This window comes from Mesocricetus auratus, unplaced genomic scaffold, assembly GCF_017639785.1.
Source record: "Mesocricetus auratus isolate SY011 unplaced genomic scaffold, BCM_Maur_2.0 Super-Scaffold_100031, whole genome shotgun sequence".
NCBI lineage: Eukaryota > Metazoa > Chordata > Mammalia > Rodentia > Cricetidae > Mesocricetus > Mesocricetus auratus.
The window spans coordinates 4,658,483-4,673,681 of record NW_024429212.1 but is presented as its reverse complement, the minus strand read 5'-3'; the positions used below and the strand labels follow the sequence as shown (position 1 = coordinate 4,673,681).

Here is a 15,199-nt window from a genome sequence, read left to right as displayed (position 1 = left end):
TACACGTGCCAGCTCTTGTGTGCTAATGTGAGCTCAAACTCACTGTTGGGGTGTCTGGGACACTCTGTGTCCAGACATTTTTGGCGAGTCTTCATGTGACCAGAATACGGTGGGACACTCCAGCCGACCTTCCCTGGCCTACACTAGGAGAGTGACCTCACACTGCATCCTCTGTCTTTATGCGTGTCAGCGGGGCGCCGTCCCGCAGCTCAGGTGGCCTCTGGTTGCTCCACACATCTTTCTGACCAGGACTTCTCCTTGGGCCTTTGGAGACAGAGTGTCTGATGAGAAGGCTGTGGAGGCCATGTGACCAGTAGCTCCTGCCTTTATTGCCTAGACAGTGGCCACGCTTTCTAGCTATGGCGCCTTTGTGGTCTCCAGTGTCTTGTCAGACAGATCTCTGAGAGGGGTGTGGTACGGAGGACACTGAGGAGCCACAGCTCACTCATGTGAGCCTGGGCTTGGTCTGCTGCCTGTGCCGGCCGACATTCAACTGCATGTGTGCCCCCTCACGACTCCTGTATCATCTCTCAGGAATTAGGACAGGGTGTGGTGTTGCTGAATGGCAGAGTCCTGACGTAGCATGTGCGAGGCCCTGCCTGCCTTCTTTTGCTACTACTAAAAGGACGCAGGCTCTCCCACTTGACTGGTATGCAAAAAAAAAAGCACCGCCCTTCTCTCGGGGTAGAGGAATACTTCTGTATACCTGCGTTGTTTGCTTTCAAGTTTAGAGAATCGGTAGGTCAGGGATACTGAGTGGCAGGAGATAGCCCAGCGTCTTCCCCATCTCTTACTGAGGGCTTGCCCCTGCCCCTTTAATTTAGCACTAGCTCTTACTTCTCTCAACATGCCACAGGCTCCCCCAAGTGGTCCAGGGCTTAGGACACACACCTAGTGATTGGCTGTTCGCTGTTGTCTTCTTTGAGGCATTGGGAAACCATGGCTGTCTTTACACAGACTGCTCCACATTAGGCATTGTTGCTCCCACAGTATATACCTGGGGAAGCTAAGGTCCAGAGAGGTGGTGACTGTCCCCAGTGACTCTGCTAGCAAGAGACCATATCTCTACCTGAGCTCTGGAGCGCCTGTTCACACAGCCTGTGGTGGGCGACCCTTCTGATGGGAGTTCTGAATTGCCTCTCCTGTGTGCTGTACTGACAGTGCCTGAGCCTGTCCCACAGGAAGAACAGAGAGACTAAGCACATCTAGTGTTGCAGGCTTGGGAGTCCAAGGTCAGGTGCTGGTGGCTTCAGTCAGGAAGAGGCCCGATCATTCCATCCCCAGGTGGAAGAGATGCCTAGCTTAGTTTCCTGGAGGTCTTTATAAGGCTCTGATCATGACTGGACACATGCTGGCTTATGTGCGTCCTCTGGCTGGAGCTGTTGGTGCTTGTGGACACTGGGAGCTGGAAGGAGGTCCCTTTTACCCCTGCCCCCCCCTCCCCGTGGATGTAGTGTGTCAATATAACTTTGGAGGGGCACATTCAAATGTGCTGGCACGCCCGGCGTCCGTAAGGTTTCATGAGCTCCACATAGGGCTGGTGTCTCTAGTTCCCTGACCTATTCCAGACGTTGACAAGTGAGTGGATGAGCCAACAAACAAATGGCGGGTGCGTGCGTGCGTGCGTGCGTGTGTGTGTGTGTGTGTGTGTGTGTGTGTGTGTGTGTGTGACCCAGAAGGGGGGCAGAATGTTTACTGAGGGCATATTCAGCAAGGTAAGGCAGGATGGGAGGCTAGGAAGTCATCTCCACCCCACGCAGCAAGGAGGGCCCTGGGAGGAGACCTGGACAGGCAGGTGGCCCATGTGGGAACTAGGATGCTTGCCTTTTCTTTCACGGTGAGGGAATGCCTCTGGAGCCCTGGGTTCTGGAGGCCTCTCAGACACAGTGCTCTAGCTTCTCATTTGGAACCCACAGTGAGAACCTCTTCGCCCTGTACTTTGTCATGGTGCTGGTTTGTATCTGGTGATTTCATTGTTATGCATCAGTCTGTTGGAGGCTTTTCATTTCCTGGTAGTTCACTATATTAAAGGCAAATAGCCTCAAACTCGGCAATGTATTTCAAAAAAACCATGAACCCAAAGCCGAAATCCTTAGTTATTGCTAAAAGTTACAGATACAGCCAAGCTTGACAGGCCATGCTTTTCTGAGTCCCAGGGGAGGCCTGCACCCTTTCTGAGCCCCTGGAGAGGAGGGATGGATGGGGAGGGGCGCAGAGTGGAGGAAGGGGAGGAAAAAAAAGAATCCCTGCCAATTTTAAAAGAAAACTGGTTGCAGTCCCTGTAACTTTCACAACATTAGCTGTGTTTTCAAAACTGCTGTGCGAGCCACAGAAGCCCAGAATCACAGCACATCTCAGCCTCTGTTCTCCTGTCGGAGGAACTAACTTCTCTGCATACTAGGTCCGCCTGGAAACATTGTTTCCACACAAAACAAATAAGGAGGGAGAGCTTGTTGCTGAGCCAGAGATGGGCTGCAGGCTCCTCCCATGTGTGCTTTCCTTAGCTCCTGATTGGCTCGACTGCACAGCACCGTGAATCTCAGGAAAAAACTCGTTTACCAAGCGCTGCTTTCCTTTCTTACTCTGGGGCTCCTGTTTGGCCCAGTCACACTGAACTCGCGGCCAGTCGGCCCTCTGTAGTGGTCCCCCGGCTCCCTGGCCGTCCTTGTGTTCACATATTGTGGGACTGACTAGCAGGCATGGCAGGCCTCCCGGATGGTGTGTTTTTCTTCCCAAAGGAAGGTAAGCCTCGAAAGCAGAGAGCTCCCCGCTTCCTGTACCTTTCTGTAGTCATATCTGCAGGGCCATCTGCTCTTGTCACTGCAAGGACCTGCCAGAGGTACAGGCAGGAACAAAGGATGCAAGATTGGACATCTATCCTACCAAGAGCAACACAAGGCTCCCCTTCACCTCTGCCCCGCCCCCAGATGGGAATGTGCTGATCAGCCTTACCAGCCCCTTATACTATGAACAGTTACTCCGTGGAACTTCCAGGATGGGTTTGCTGACCTTTTGGAATTCTCTTTGTCATTTCAGGTGCTAGGTTCTGAGTCTAAAGCAAGTTACTCCGTTTCAATTTTCGTTTATTTCTGACACTTTTGTTTGCTGAGTAGAAAAGCTGGGAAAATGAAAACAGAAACCAAAATACCTTTCTTTTACTAATTTTCCCTTCCGGATTCGTCAGTTGCTAACATTCCATCACACATCACACGTTAAAGCAGTGCTTCCCAGCCGGTCTGTCTCCTGAATCTCTCTGCCTCCCACTTTCTCCTTGTCATTAGCTTTTAAAAAGTCCCGTTGCCCCCCCCACTTCTTTGGAGATGGGCCTCTCTGTACTGCCCAGGCAGGCCTGGAAATGGGCTGTCTCGGCCCTCTTGCCTGCTGAGACTATAGGAGACTCATCATATGGACAAAAACATTTTCAGGTGTAAACACACTTAACTCCGCCGGAGGCCAGGCTTTGTATCTAATTATATCCTGACACTTCCTTCCTGCATGTCCTCCTACTCCAGGACTGTTGAGTCATGGCTCCAGTGTCAGTCAACCTGCTGTGGTTCCTCAGTCTCAGCACAGGCTGGTGATGTTAACTCAGTCCCTCTTCCGGTTGCTATGATGTTCGTCAGGCTGGGTTCAAGGCACACATCTGCCTAGACTACTATGCAAACCTGATCTTCCATGGAGTGTCAGTCAGGTCGGAGGTCTTGATCTGTTGCCCCTTGGTGATTATATTAATTTTGATAACCTGATTAAGACAAGCAACTGGAATAATTTGGATATAGGTTGTGCAGAATTCCCTAACCAGAGTGGAACAGTCTAGTCTTCCCTTGCTCTGGGAAATTCCCAGAAAGGGAGTGAGATCATGAGTTGGCATTGCAGATAAAGCCCAGGGGAGGGAAGTTGTTCCGATGCCCACAGTCCTGGCACTGGCAAAATGAGGATCGGAGCTTCTCTAGAAAATTCAGTTTGGGGGATGACGAGGATTGGTGGCATCAGTGGGGTCCCCCGTGAGTGAGACTCTGATAATTGAGGTTTACGGCTAAATCTACACATGCGTGTAGCTCCACCTCTATACACTGCGGAGTATGAGATGGAGAGAGTGGGAACTGTCCTCTCCCCTCTGGGCCAAAAGAGATAAACCCATTTCCTTCCCCCTGTGTCTGTCTCCTGGGTTTCCTCAGAGCAGTGAACAAGGAGCCTGAGATTCCAGATAAGGTCTAGTTGCCTGCTGTTGGCTTTGCAGGTGATACGGTTCATGATTTTTTTTCCCTTTGTGTATGTGAAATATGAAGTGATTTCAACAACTGTCTATGGTTGTAGACAATACAGTGTAACAGCCTCTAAGAAGCTATGGGCTTTTATTGTTGTCTGAGGTGGGCCTGGAAAAGCACCATCCTCCTGCCTCAGTTTCCCTGTGCTAGGATTACAGTTACACACCACACAGCCAGCTAATAGTTCTTTTTAATTGATGAATTGTTATGTGTATGACTGTTTTGACTACATGTATGTTGTCTTAGCGTTTTATTGGTGTGAAAAGACACCATGACCATGGCAACTCTTATAAAGGAAAGCATTTAACTGGGGCTGGCTCACAGCTCAGAGGTTTTGTCCATCATTGCCATGTCGAGAAGCGTGGTGGTGTGCAGGCACACATGGTGCTGGAGAAGGAGCTGTGAGTTCTGTATCTTGATCCGCAGGCTGCAGAAGGAGACCGTGCCACACTGGGCATAGCTTGAACATATAAGGCCTCAAGACCACACAGTGACACACTTCCTCCAACAAGACCATACCTTCTAATAGTGCCACTCCCTATGGGCCAAACATTTAAACATGTAAGCCTATGGGGGCCATTCCTAGTCAAACCACCACATAATCCTATGAACCACGTAGGTATCTGGTGCCAAAGGAGGCCAGAGAGGACAGTGGAGCCCCTGGAACTGGAGTTACAGATGGTTTTAAATGGCCATCTGGGTGCTGGAAATCAAACCCAACTCCCCTGGAGGAACATTCAGTGTTTTTAAGCACTGAGCCATCTTTCCAGTTCCAGCTAGTAATACTTGAAGTAAGTCAGTGAAAATTATTTATCTGTTGTGTCTGTTTCAGAATATCTTAAAAACACAAATACTGAATCCGGTGCTGAATGGATGTGTTCAAGTAGGGTCACCGTGTCTGCCCTGATAGAAACGCAGAGCAGACCAAGGCTTGTGCTAGGGTGGAGGCAGGGGCACGTGTGAACGCAGAGGATTAGCTTTCACTGACCTTGCCTTCTGGAGGTCAGTGAGCTCCTGAGGGGAATGGTAAGGTTCTGGTGTGGTTGTTTGTAAGATAGTGATGTAATTCCAGGCTGGACTCTGTATGATATGGAGAAGGCTGTTGTGACCTGGGCTGGATATACAGTTTGCCCCCTCTTCTCCAAAGCATAACTAGGGAGGCCACACCTCAGCCGCCATTTCCTGAGGTAAAATAGAGGTTGGCACCTTGTGCTGTGGGCCTTTTTAAGCTCTGCTTTTTTGGTTTGTTTTGTTTTGTTTTTCAAGACAGGGTTTCTCTGTATTGTCTTGGAGGCTGTCCTGGAGCTTGGCCTCGAACTCTCAGAGATCCGTCTGCCTCTGCCTCCCGAGTGCTGGGATTAAAGGTGTGCACCACCAACGCCTGGCCTCTGCTTTTTTTTTTTTTTCTTTTTAGCTTTCAGCACTCTGACACACATTTCCATTTCCGGAACTCCCAGAGCCCTTCTCTGAGCTTTCCTACAACCCAAGGGACCCTCCCACCCTGTTAGAAGTTGCTCACTTATCTTTGGGCCTTTCCCTAAAAGGTCCTGAACAGCTGATGTGACTCTGGTCACTTCTGAGTCATTAGTTGTGTAAGTGGGACCCCAGCATAGACGAAAAACAGCTCTTACTTCTTACTTCAAAGTGACTAAGAAGCAGGAAAACAGACTCAAGTTTGCAGGAAAAGACTACAGTAACTTTATTTTTGTCACAGAACAAAAGAAGTAATGAATCAGTGATGCATTTGCCGAATGTGTAGACAGGGATACCAGATAGCTGGGCTGCAGAAGAGCAGGAAGTTCTACTTTGGGTTTCAGGTGCCGTCAGATGACTTTAGCTGTAGGACTGGTGGAAGCCAGTGATCTCATTCTAACCTCTCTTATAAGTATTTCCTCCTCACTGAAGTGTTTCCTCTGGTGGGAAGGGATGGGGGAGGGGCGGGGAGGGGATCATAGGGCTCCAGCAGCTAAGGAAGCTTAGCAAGGTGAGGAAAGTCAGAAATCTCTCCCCAGCGCTATAAAGATAGAGGAGACTCTTCTGCCTGCCAGTCGTGCAGGGTCTCCAAGGATGCAGCTTTTGTGGGCCACCCTTCACCCGTGCTCTGGTGGAGTCCGCAGTGCAGCTGCCTCTGGGCTACCCACGGGCCTACAAGCAACCCCAGTACACTCAGTGCTCCCTCATCGGGATAGGCTTGGCTGAGACCCTCCGCCTTTACTACCCTTTCTGGTGAATGGACGCTTGTTCCTGTCTCCCCAGGAAAAATTCACCAAGAGTCAGATGCAGAGGTTAGAAGTGAGTGGCTATTAAGGGAACTAAAGATAGTGCAAGATAATTTTGGCTCTCCCTCTGTGACATTCGGATTCTCCACAACCGTGCAGTCAGCCGATCTGTCCGCCAGATCTTCAACACAGATGTGGCCCAGAGATGGCCATCTCTCACCAGAAAGTGTGCCTGCGATAGAGTCCGGGCTGACTGCCTCACTGTGAACCTCGGAGAATCCATGGTGATGGGGTAGGAAAACGCCACACACTGCCCGTCCTTGGCGTGCCTCTAATCATGGCTGCCGGGTTATTTGGTTTTCTTGCTAGCTTTGTTGGTACACAGGACTCTGCTGGTTCTGACAGGGATGTTGTGGAGTCTCTTTTCTTTTCCTCATCCCCCACTACTGCCCCCTCCAGCTGCCCAGTCCTTGTTCTGTGCTGCCAGAGTCCGGCTGGGCAGAGGAGATGGCCCAGGGGGCACTCTGAGGGGCAAGAGGACGGAGGCTATTGCAGTCCCTCAAAGCCCCTAGGCCCACAAGGAGTCAGAGGTGGAAAGCACTAAGTGTCTGTCCGCCACGACCACCCCAATCCTGGGCAGGGGCTCTTTTGTTTCTCGGAGGAGTCACTTTCTCCTCTTGGGCGTCTTGGCTCTTCGCCTCTCCCTCCAGTTGGAGTTAGCAAAGTAAGAAAATAGGCAGTTGTTGGAGAAGCTCTGGGAACAAAAGGTCACTGTTGCCACAGAAACAATGAGGCCTTCTCCCTCAGTGTTGTGCGGATCCCCTGAGAGAGCCCCAGTGAGAGCCAGCCTTATCTACGTGGTCCCTAAGTCATCTCTGTTCAGATTTGCAACATCCCTCCCTTTTTCCTTCGGTCTCCATCTATCACAGGAAGCCCAGCTTGGGGCGGGGGCAGAAAGAGATCTGTAGGGCTAGAAAGCCCGCGTGGCCTGCCAGGTTGCGACCTGGGACACGGGGAAGAACTCATTCTTCAGCTTACCAATGTGTGTCAGTTAGCAGACCAGAACTCAGGCTGGTGACACACCCAGAGACCCTGGGTACATGAGACGAGGTCTGTAGAAAGCTCAGAGCTTTGTGGAAGGCAGGGCTAGTCACTTGAGCGGTGTGGCTTCATCCCTGAACAGCATGACCCCTTAGGAGGATACCCAAGGAGCGTGCTCAGTCTTGGCAGTCTGAGCATGCCTGGAGTGCCCACTTCCCACTGCTCGAAGCTACTTCCCTTGCAACATCTCTACTGAAGTGTCTCCAGCCTGTTCTGAGGGAAGATGAAGAGTAGCTGGGTCATAGGCAGCGTCCATGAGCTAGGAGGAGGGAGAGGGCTTGGAAGTGTGTGGTCTTCAGCGAAGGCAATCAGGCAGGGACATTTGGTCCAGGGATTCTGGCCTTGACCTGGGAAGCTAGCAGATACTGGTGTGCCAGGCATCACCTACTGGGAGAGGTGCCAGTTGCTATCTGGCCCCTAGAACGTGATTTCATTTTACCCCTAGCATACCAGCTTCGTTCCCCATGGATGGGAATGGGGTTCAGTACAGAGCATCTCCAGCCTCAGCTGAGGGTGGCTCGCCAAAGGCTTTTCAGACAAAAACGGCATCCCACCAGGCGGTTCAGCTCAGCATCCTCATGGCTTTGACGAGGTGTGAGAGAAAATGGACCACACACCATTGCGGGGTGCATCTTAGTGAGTTTAGAGGTCCGTGTGTGTAGCTTATGAAGTCTCCATCACAGTCAGGAGAGCAAGCACTGCTTCCTGCCCAAACCCACTTTTCTCCTGAATAATCACATCCCCATGCTGTCTCTAGGACCACCTGTCCACTCAAAACTTGATCCTCTGTAGTAAGCCCCTCCCTGTACTATCTCCCTAGGATAGCTCCTGTCCACCCAGGAGCTGATGGCCACCGATGCTTGGCAGTGATTCTGTCATTGTAGTTGTTAATGTTTAGGATCTCTGTAAGGGCGGGTGCTGAACTAGGTAGACACTAAGAGAGGGCTATGTGTTGTGCAGTATGGTAGTATCTTTTGATGGGGGATGTCATTCTGTATATATGTTGCTCTTATTGGTTGAGGAATAAAACACTGCTTGGCTAATAGTCAGTCAGAGCATAGGCAGGGCTACCAGATGAGGAGAATTCTGGGAAAGGTAGACAGGGAGAGGTCACGGAGAGTCGCCGTGTAGCCAGCAAAGAAGTAACAGGTTCGGGCATTCTCGGGTAAGCCAAGACCATATGGAAATACATAGATTTATAGATATGGGTTAATAGTTAAAACAGACCTAGCCAATAAGAAGCCCTAGATATCGGCCAACAGTTTAATAATTAATGTAGCACCTGTGTGTTTATTTGGGGCTGAAGCGGCAGCAGGACTTGGCAGGACAAGAGAACCACCACCAACAATCTTTTACTGTCTGCTCTCGGTTAGTGGGCTGTCATTTCTACGTGAGGTCCTGCCCGGATAATCCATCATGGTCCCATGGCTATGTAGACAGGAGTCAAGACGCCCACAGGAAGGACCCAGGCTGGGTGCCTGTAACCAGGCACAGGCTTTCAGTCAAGAAGTTGTGTATCTTCAGGACTGCCAGAAAAGTGCCATGCCACCTGTGGAGGCTAGGAGGCCAGATTGCACCTCAGGGCAGAGGCGAGGATTGGGTGTGCAGCAGTGAGAACAGGATTTCTTCAGCATCCAGCCCTCTGAACTCTGGGGCATGCGGAGGCCTAGACAGCAAGGCCTGAGGAGCCACCAGCGGCTCTGTGTGGAAATTTCCTGAGGATCCCATGCTCAGACTCATATGGGGACCTCCAAGGGTAATTCAGAAGGACACTGAGTAAGCACACCCTTTGGGTGTGTCGGAAGCCTATGCGCCCTGTACAAACAGGGCACTGTCTAGGCGCAGTTCTGGAGGGAGGTATGTCGACTTCAGTCTTTACCAGGACTCGCGGGTAAGAGGTATTTGCTGACTGTTCCCCGATGCCTTCACCTTGTGGCCATGACTCCAGCATGTCCCTGTGTTGCTTGCTATGGGCAGAGGCCCAGCCAGTCACATCTTGTCTGGATTCTAGTCTACACCAGGGCTGTAGTAACCCTGCTTTATACAAAAGACAGTAAAGGCTAGCAAAGATAGTGGCTTTCTGGCATCTGGTTCCAAAGCTTGCCTTGCCCTCCGGATGCCTACCCAGTAACATATGAACTTTGGGGGATCCAGTCAGACCATACATGTACTTTGCTTTGTTAGTAGTTTACAAACTAGATACCTCTATGTGTCTGCAGCTCAAGTCTCCTTCACCGCTTCCCCAAACTCTTCTAAGTTCTTCCCAGGCAATTCTCCTTGGAGCCCCTGCTCTGACTCCCATTGCCATCGATGGCTTTAGTTACATTTTGAGTTCAGCTTCAGGAATATACACTGTGGGCTGACTTTCTCATGCAGCCTGTCTGTGCTCCTCCCTTCGATTGTATGGGTAAAACACGCTATTAGCCTTCCCCCTGGCAACGGAATAAGGGGATGGCCAGTTTCAAACTACTGAATTCCTTTGTATAGTGCGAATTGTTTCAAATGACAAATTCTTGTAAAAAGCCCTCTTGGTAGCTTATGTTTTCCTTATTTGTTTTTTCAAGATAATGTCTTGCTATGTAGGCCAGGCTTACCTGGGAATCCTTCTGCTTCAGCTTCTGAATGTTGAGATTACATGTCAAGCTTCTTTCCTTTGTCTTCAGTAAATGCCTGGTCTTGGGATCACGGAGGAATCACCTCACAGTGATCTGTCTGCAAGACTGTGCCAGTGCCCACCCCCATCATACATGCAGAGTCCAAGGACTTCAGTACTTCACCTGTATTGGCTGCTTCTGTCCATTCTTCATCTTCCAATTGATATATTGGCAGCTTGTAACAGTTTTAATTAGAATTTTCTTGAATAAGATGACATGAAACACCATTTCCTGTTATTGACCATCAGTAAATCTTTTGTGAGGTACTTATGTCTTTTTTATTTATAGGTGCTATAGCCTGAATGCTTCCCCCAAGGCTTTTGTGTTGGAAACTTAATCCCTAATGCAGAAATATTGGGAATCAGTCCCACCTCAGGTGTTGGGAACATGAGGCACACCTTCATGAATGGAATCTCACCACAGGCTTATCATGAACGGACCCCTTGCATGCTATCTCATTTTCTCTTCTAACCCTGGATGATGCACCAAGAAGGTCCATTCCTTGTGTGATGGTTAATTTTTTGTCAACTGGATGCAAGCTAGAGTCATCTGGGAAGAGGGAACCTCAGTTGAGACAGCACCTCCATGAGACTGGCCTATTGGGCATTTTCTTGATTGATGTTTGGAGTGGAAGGGCCTAAACTACTGCTGGTGGTATCACCTGGAGGAAGGTGTTCCTGTATGGTTTAAGAAAAGGCAAGCAAGCTGGGCACTTGGGAGACAGAGGCAGGCAGATCTCTGTGAGTTTGAGGCCAGCCTGCTCTACAGAGTGAGTTCCAGGACAGCCAGGGCTACACACACAGAAAAACCCTGTTTCGAAAGAAGAAAGGAAGGAAGGAACAAAAAGGAAGGAAGGAAGAAATAAAAAAGGAAGGAAGGAAGGGATAAGAAAGAAGGGAGGGAGGGAGAAAGAAGGAAAGAAGGAATAAGAAGGAAGGAAAGTAGGAAAGAAAGGGTGAGCAAGCCATGGGAAAGAAGCCAGGAAACAGTGTCACTCCATGGTGTCTGCTTCAGGTACTGCCTCCAGATTCCTGCCCCCACTTCCCTCAGTGATGGGTTGTGACCTGGTAATTGTAAGCTGAAATAACCCTTTCTTCTCCAGGTTGCTTTTGGGCACCATCTTTATCACAGAAATAGAAAACAAACTAGAACGTGAGAGCCCTTGGTCTGAAAGTAAGGTACAAACTGTAAGAAACCAGTTCCTTGTCATTATAAATTACCCATTTTCAGACATTGTTTTAGCAACATGAAATGGATGAAGGCAACAATTTCAGTGTGTGTGTGGGGGTAAAATATGGTGTATGTATCAGTTACTTTTACTTTTTTATCACTGTTACCAAATAGTAACCCAACAAGATGGTGCTTAAAGGAGGAGGGTTTGCTTTGGCTCATGGTTTGAAGAGGCACAGTCTGTCATGGCACATGGTGATGGGTGGCTCGTTGGTGGTAGGGACATGTGGTCGATGCTTATTGTATGGTATCAAGCAAGAAATAGAGCTGACAGAAAGGGGGACCGGGATATATACCCCAAGACCCACCCTCCCAGCAACCCTCTTCCTCCAGCTAGACCCCATACCCTAAAGATTCACAATCTCCCCAAACAGTGCCCTTAGCTTGGGACCAAGTGCTGAAATATATGAATCTGTGGAGGCACATTTCATAAGAAACCCCGATAGTGTACTAACAATATCTCCTCAAGCTGAGACTTGTCTTTTCATTTTGTCCATGCCCTGAGATAAATGGGAATTTTAAATCTTGATTAAGGCTATTTAGTGCTTTTTGAGTGTTTAGTGTATTGTGTGTCCTATCTGGAGACCAGTAAGAGTTTTTTCTAGAACCTTTACAATCATTACAATTTAGTCTGTGATCCATTTCAAACTTGATTCTAAGATTAAGCTTCAACAGACATATTTTTCTGTGACTAGCACCTCCCTCCTTACACTATTTGGCTTACCTGGTAACACTGTTTAACCACCTAGGGCAACACTGAACGGGTAGGGACAGCTCAAGTCCGTAATACACCATTCTCAGTATCTGACACACAGAGAGAAACAATTGGTAATGGACATGACCTAATTGACCTCATCAAAACATTACATCAGCGAACGGAGAGTGTGAGTTTGACTACATAACAGATGCAGGGCAATGCTCAGAGAACATCTGCCTGAACACAGTGCTAACCAACCAGCGTCTTCACAAGGTTTAAAAATTAGAATCATATAAAGATTAAAATTATATGCTGCTGGGCCCAGTAGAATTACGCTTTACTTATGTAACTAAATATATTTATGAATTTATAAACACACACAATAATAAAAGAAAAAATCCCTAAATGTTTAATAATTAAGCCTGACTTTTCTCGGTATACCATGGGTCAAACAGGACTTAAGATGGCAAGTCCCACATTCCCACCCATGGGCTTACAAACATGGCGATGTGTGAAACTACAATAGATTTGGGCAGGACTTGAGCCAGCCCAACTCCTTTCTGACCAGCTTCCTGCCCCAGCCTGGTATGACACTTCTCAGTGGCATTGCCAGCCCTGAACTTAGGGGCTCATTCACAGCCTTGGGGGAATGCTGTATGCTCTTTACTGGGGCAGAAAATGCCATAGTACAGACCTGTTTCCTCCCCGAAAGTTGCTTAGAAAATGCCCTTCACATTTCTACCTCGGGAGTTCTTTCAGTACCTTACCCACAGATCTTCCGCCGAGACAAAGAGGAGTGCCTTCTTTGTGTTCAGACAAGTCTGGGAGAACGCATTTGGAAACAACACCACACTCCGTTCCTGTAACTTTAGCCAACAAATACAAAGTGTCAGCGTCCCTAGGCTCTAATCTGACTTATCCACTCACCGTTGTCTGCTTGGTTTTTTACTACAGAGAAGTACTTAACTACGGAGCACATCCATCGACTTTGTGGACACTTGATGCGGAACAAATACCTCTTTGAACTCATTCTGTATTTAGTCGCGTGGGCTTAGAGTCTCTAAGAAGCCTGACCTTTCCACAGCTCACATTGCTTCTGTGAACCGCGTTGGCGGGAAAGGTCACAGTCCGGCATGGGAAAAAGCGTTTGCTACAGGCACTAAACCAGGCACTAGGTAACACTTTGATGGTTGCTGTCTTCCTTTAGCAGTTGTGTGATGATTTGCCTCCCTTTACAATCACAAAATAAAGGTTTATGCTGAGCAAGTTCAACTGCCCAGAAGGGCCCTTCCAGACTATGCAGACACATCGGACCTTTTCATATCACCATGACCCACGGTATGAAGCTCCCGGTCTCCACAGCGCCACCCTTCCAGGATCAGGCACCTGGAAGAGGCTAGCTAGGTTCTCTCCAGCATTGTTTCCTGCTTTATGGAGTTGTGCAAGAACTCAGGTTCTGAAAACAAGAGCCTCCAGGCGACAGGCAAGCTGTGAAACGGCCTGGAGAGGTGGTGAGCTGTGGTCACTGCTGGGTCTGGATTTCTAGCTCCTGTCTTGGAAGGACCGGGAGCAGCTTGGACGGCCTAGGCAGGCAGGGCGGCTCAGGGAGGGTGGGCACTTCAGGTCGGAAGGGTTGTCCTCCTAGTGTCCCCTGCCTACCGGAGAGGAGGTCTGCTAGGAGCAGTGGATGCTGGGGTCATGATGGGGTGATCTGCGCTCCCTGCCCATGGGGCCCTAGATGAGAGAGGTGTGGTATCCGCTATGTGCCCCCTGCCTAGTGGACCCAAGAAGGGAGAGTTGGGAGAGAAGGGTCAAAGGTGGGTGAGTTCGGCGCCCCCTGCCCACAGGAGCCCAGACCCGGGATCTGGAGGGAGCAGCAGATGCTGGGGTCACGATGGGTGGAGTGCTTGTCTTGTGTTCCCCGCCTGCGCCAGCGCAGCTCCCAGTGTCCCATAGAGGGCGGATGCTAGGGAGGCGCATTCTGGCCCCGCGCCACTCGCCCAAGTGACCAGGCCTCTGAGGGGAAAAGCGCCCACTCTGGGGCACTGCGAGCCGGTGTCCTTCTCGTGCCTTTTCTACCCGGGAGTGCCCGGCAGGCAGCATCTCTCCCACGCGCCCAGCGGCGCGGGGCGTTGGGCTGGGGGCGGGGCGGGGGGGGGGGTCGGGTGGCCACGTGGCCTCGCAGGAATGCGCGGGCGCGAGGGCCGGGCGCATCCCAGGAACGGGCAGGAACGCTGGCCAGTGGGCACCAGACACGGCCCGCTCTGGCCAATCATAGAGAGGTGGGCGGGGCTTCCCCCGGCGGGCGGGGTGGGAGCGCATCGCGGGCGGGGCGCGCGGGGGGCGCCGGACAACTGGCGGACGCAGTCGGCGGATGGCGCCCGGCCCCTCGGTGAGTGAGCACCGCGACCCCCCTCCCCCTCCCCAGGCCGCTTGCACGAGCTGCTTCTTTGCTTTAAAAGTTGCACTTTTACCCAGCTCCCCAAAGTATCTAAACCCCACCCAGGGACTCGCGCGCACAGTGACACAGATGGCAGCAGATAGCCACCCCCCACCCCAACACAAGCAGAGTCCCTGTCACAGGACAGCAAGGAACTCCCAACTTCAGTTTTAGTTGCTCCCAAGTCGGTTCGTATTCCCTTTTAGGCTCATCAGTTCCCTTCCCCCCTCCCCCAGACTTAGCGGTGTCTCTGGACACAGGGCAGTAAGAAGTACAGGTGACCCCTAGACACAGACAGAAGCAGCTGGTGTGTCAACGTTAAGGTGTCCCCAGGCATAGGTGAGGCATCGTGCAGCCCTCTTTCAGTGGGTATCCCTAGGTACAAGGCAATGAGAAGCCCCGCAGCGTCAATGGGTGTCCTTAGACACAGAGCAATGAGCAGCCTCCTAACTTCAGTGATTGTCTACCCCAGGTACGGAGAGCAGACAGTAGCCTCCAGCATCATGGATGTCCCGTAGCCTGAGGAGAAAGCCCTAGGGCATGTGCAGTAGTGACTTGCAGTCTCTGGCCTGGAGATTTGGGCTAAATTC

At 50.4% G+C, this 15,199-nt stretch overlaps 1 protein-coding gene across 7 annotated transcripts in view; it reads left to right on the top strand.

The window, feature by feature from the left end:
* Window positions 1-2,603: 2,603 nt before the first annotated feature.
* The window catches only part of Arhgef10 (Rho guanine nucleotide exchange factor 10), a 101,205-nt gene continuing 88,609 nt past the window's right edge, over window positions 2,604-15,199 (top strand). For 2 of the 7 annotated variants that reach the window (XM_040733412.1, XM_040733406.1), the window contains exon 1: window positions 2,605-2,742. In XM_040733412.1, the coding sequence (XP_040589346.1) occupies window positions 2,716-2,742 (27 nt within the window). In that variant the 5' untranslated portion in view covers window positions 2,605-2,715. Of the gene's footprint in view, window positions 2,743-13,661; window positions 13,681-14,480; window positions 14,562-15,199 lie in introns of those variants that run through there. The other 5 variants (XM_040733411.1, XM_040733409.1, XM_013122459.3 and 2 more) reach the window with 5 other exon arrangements.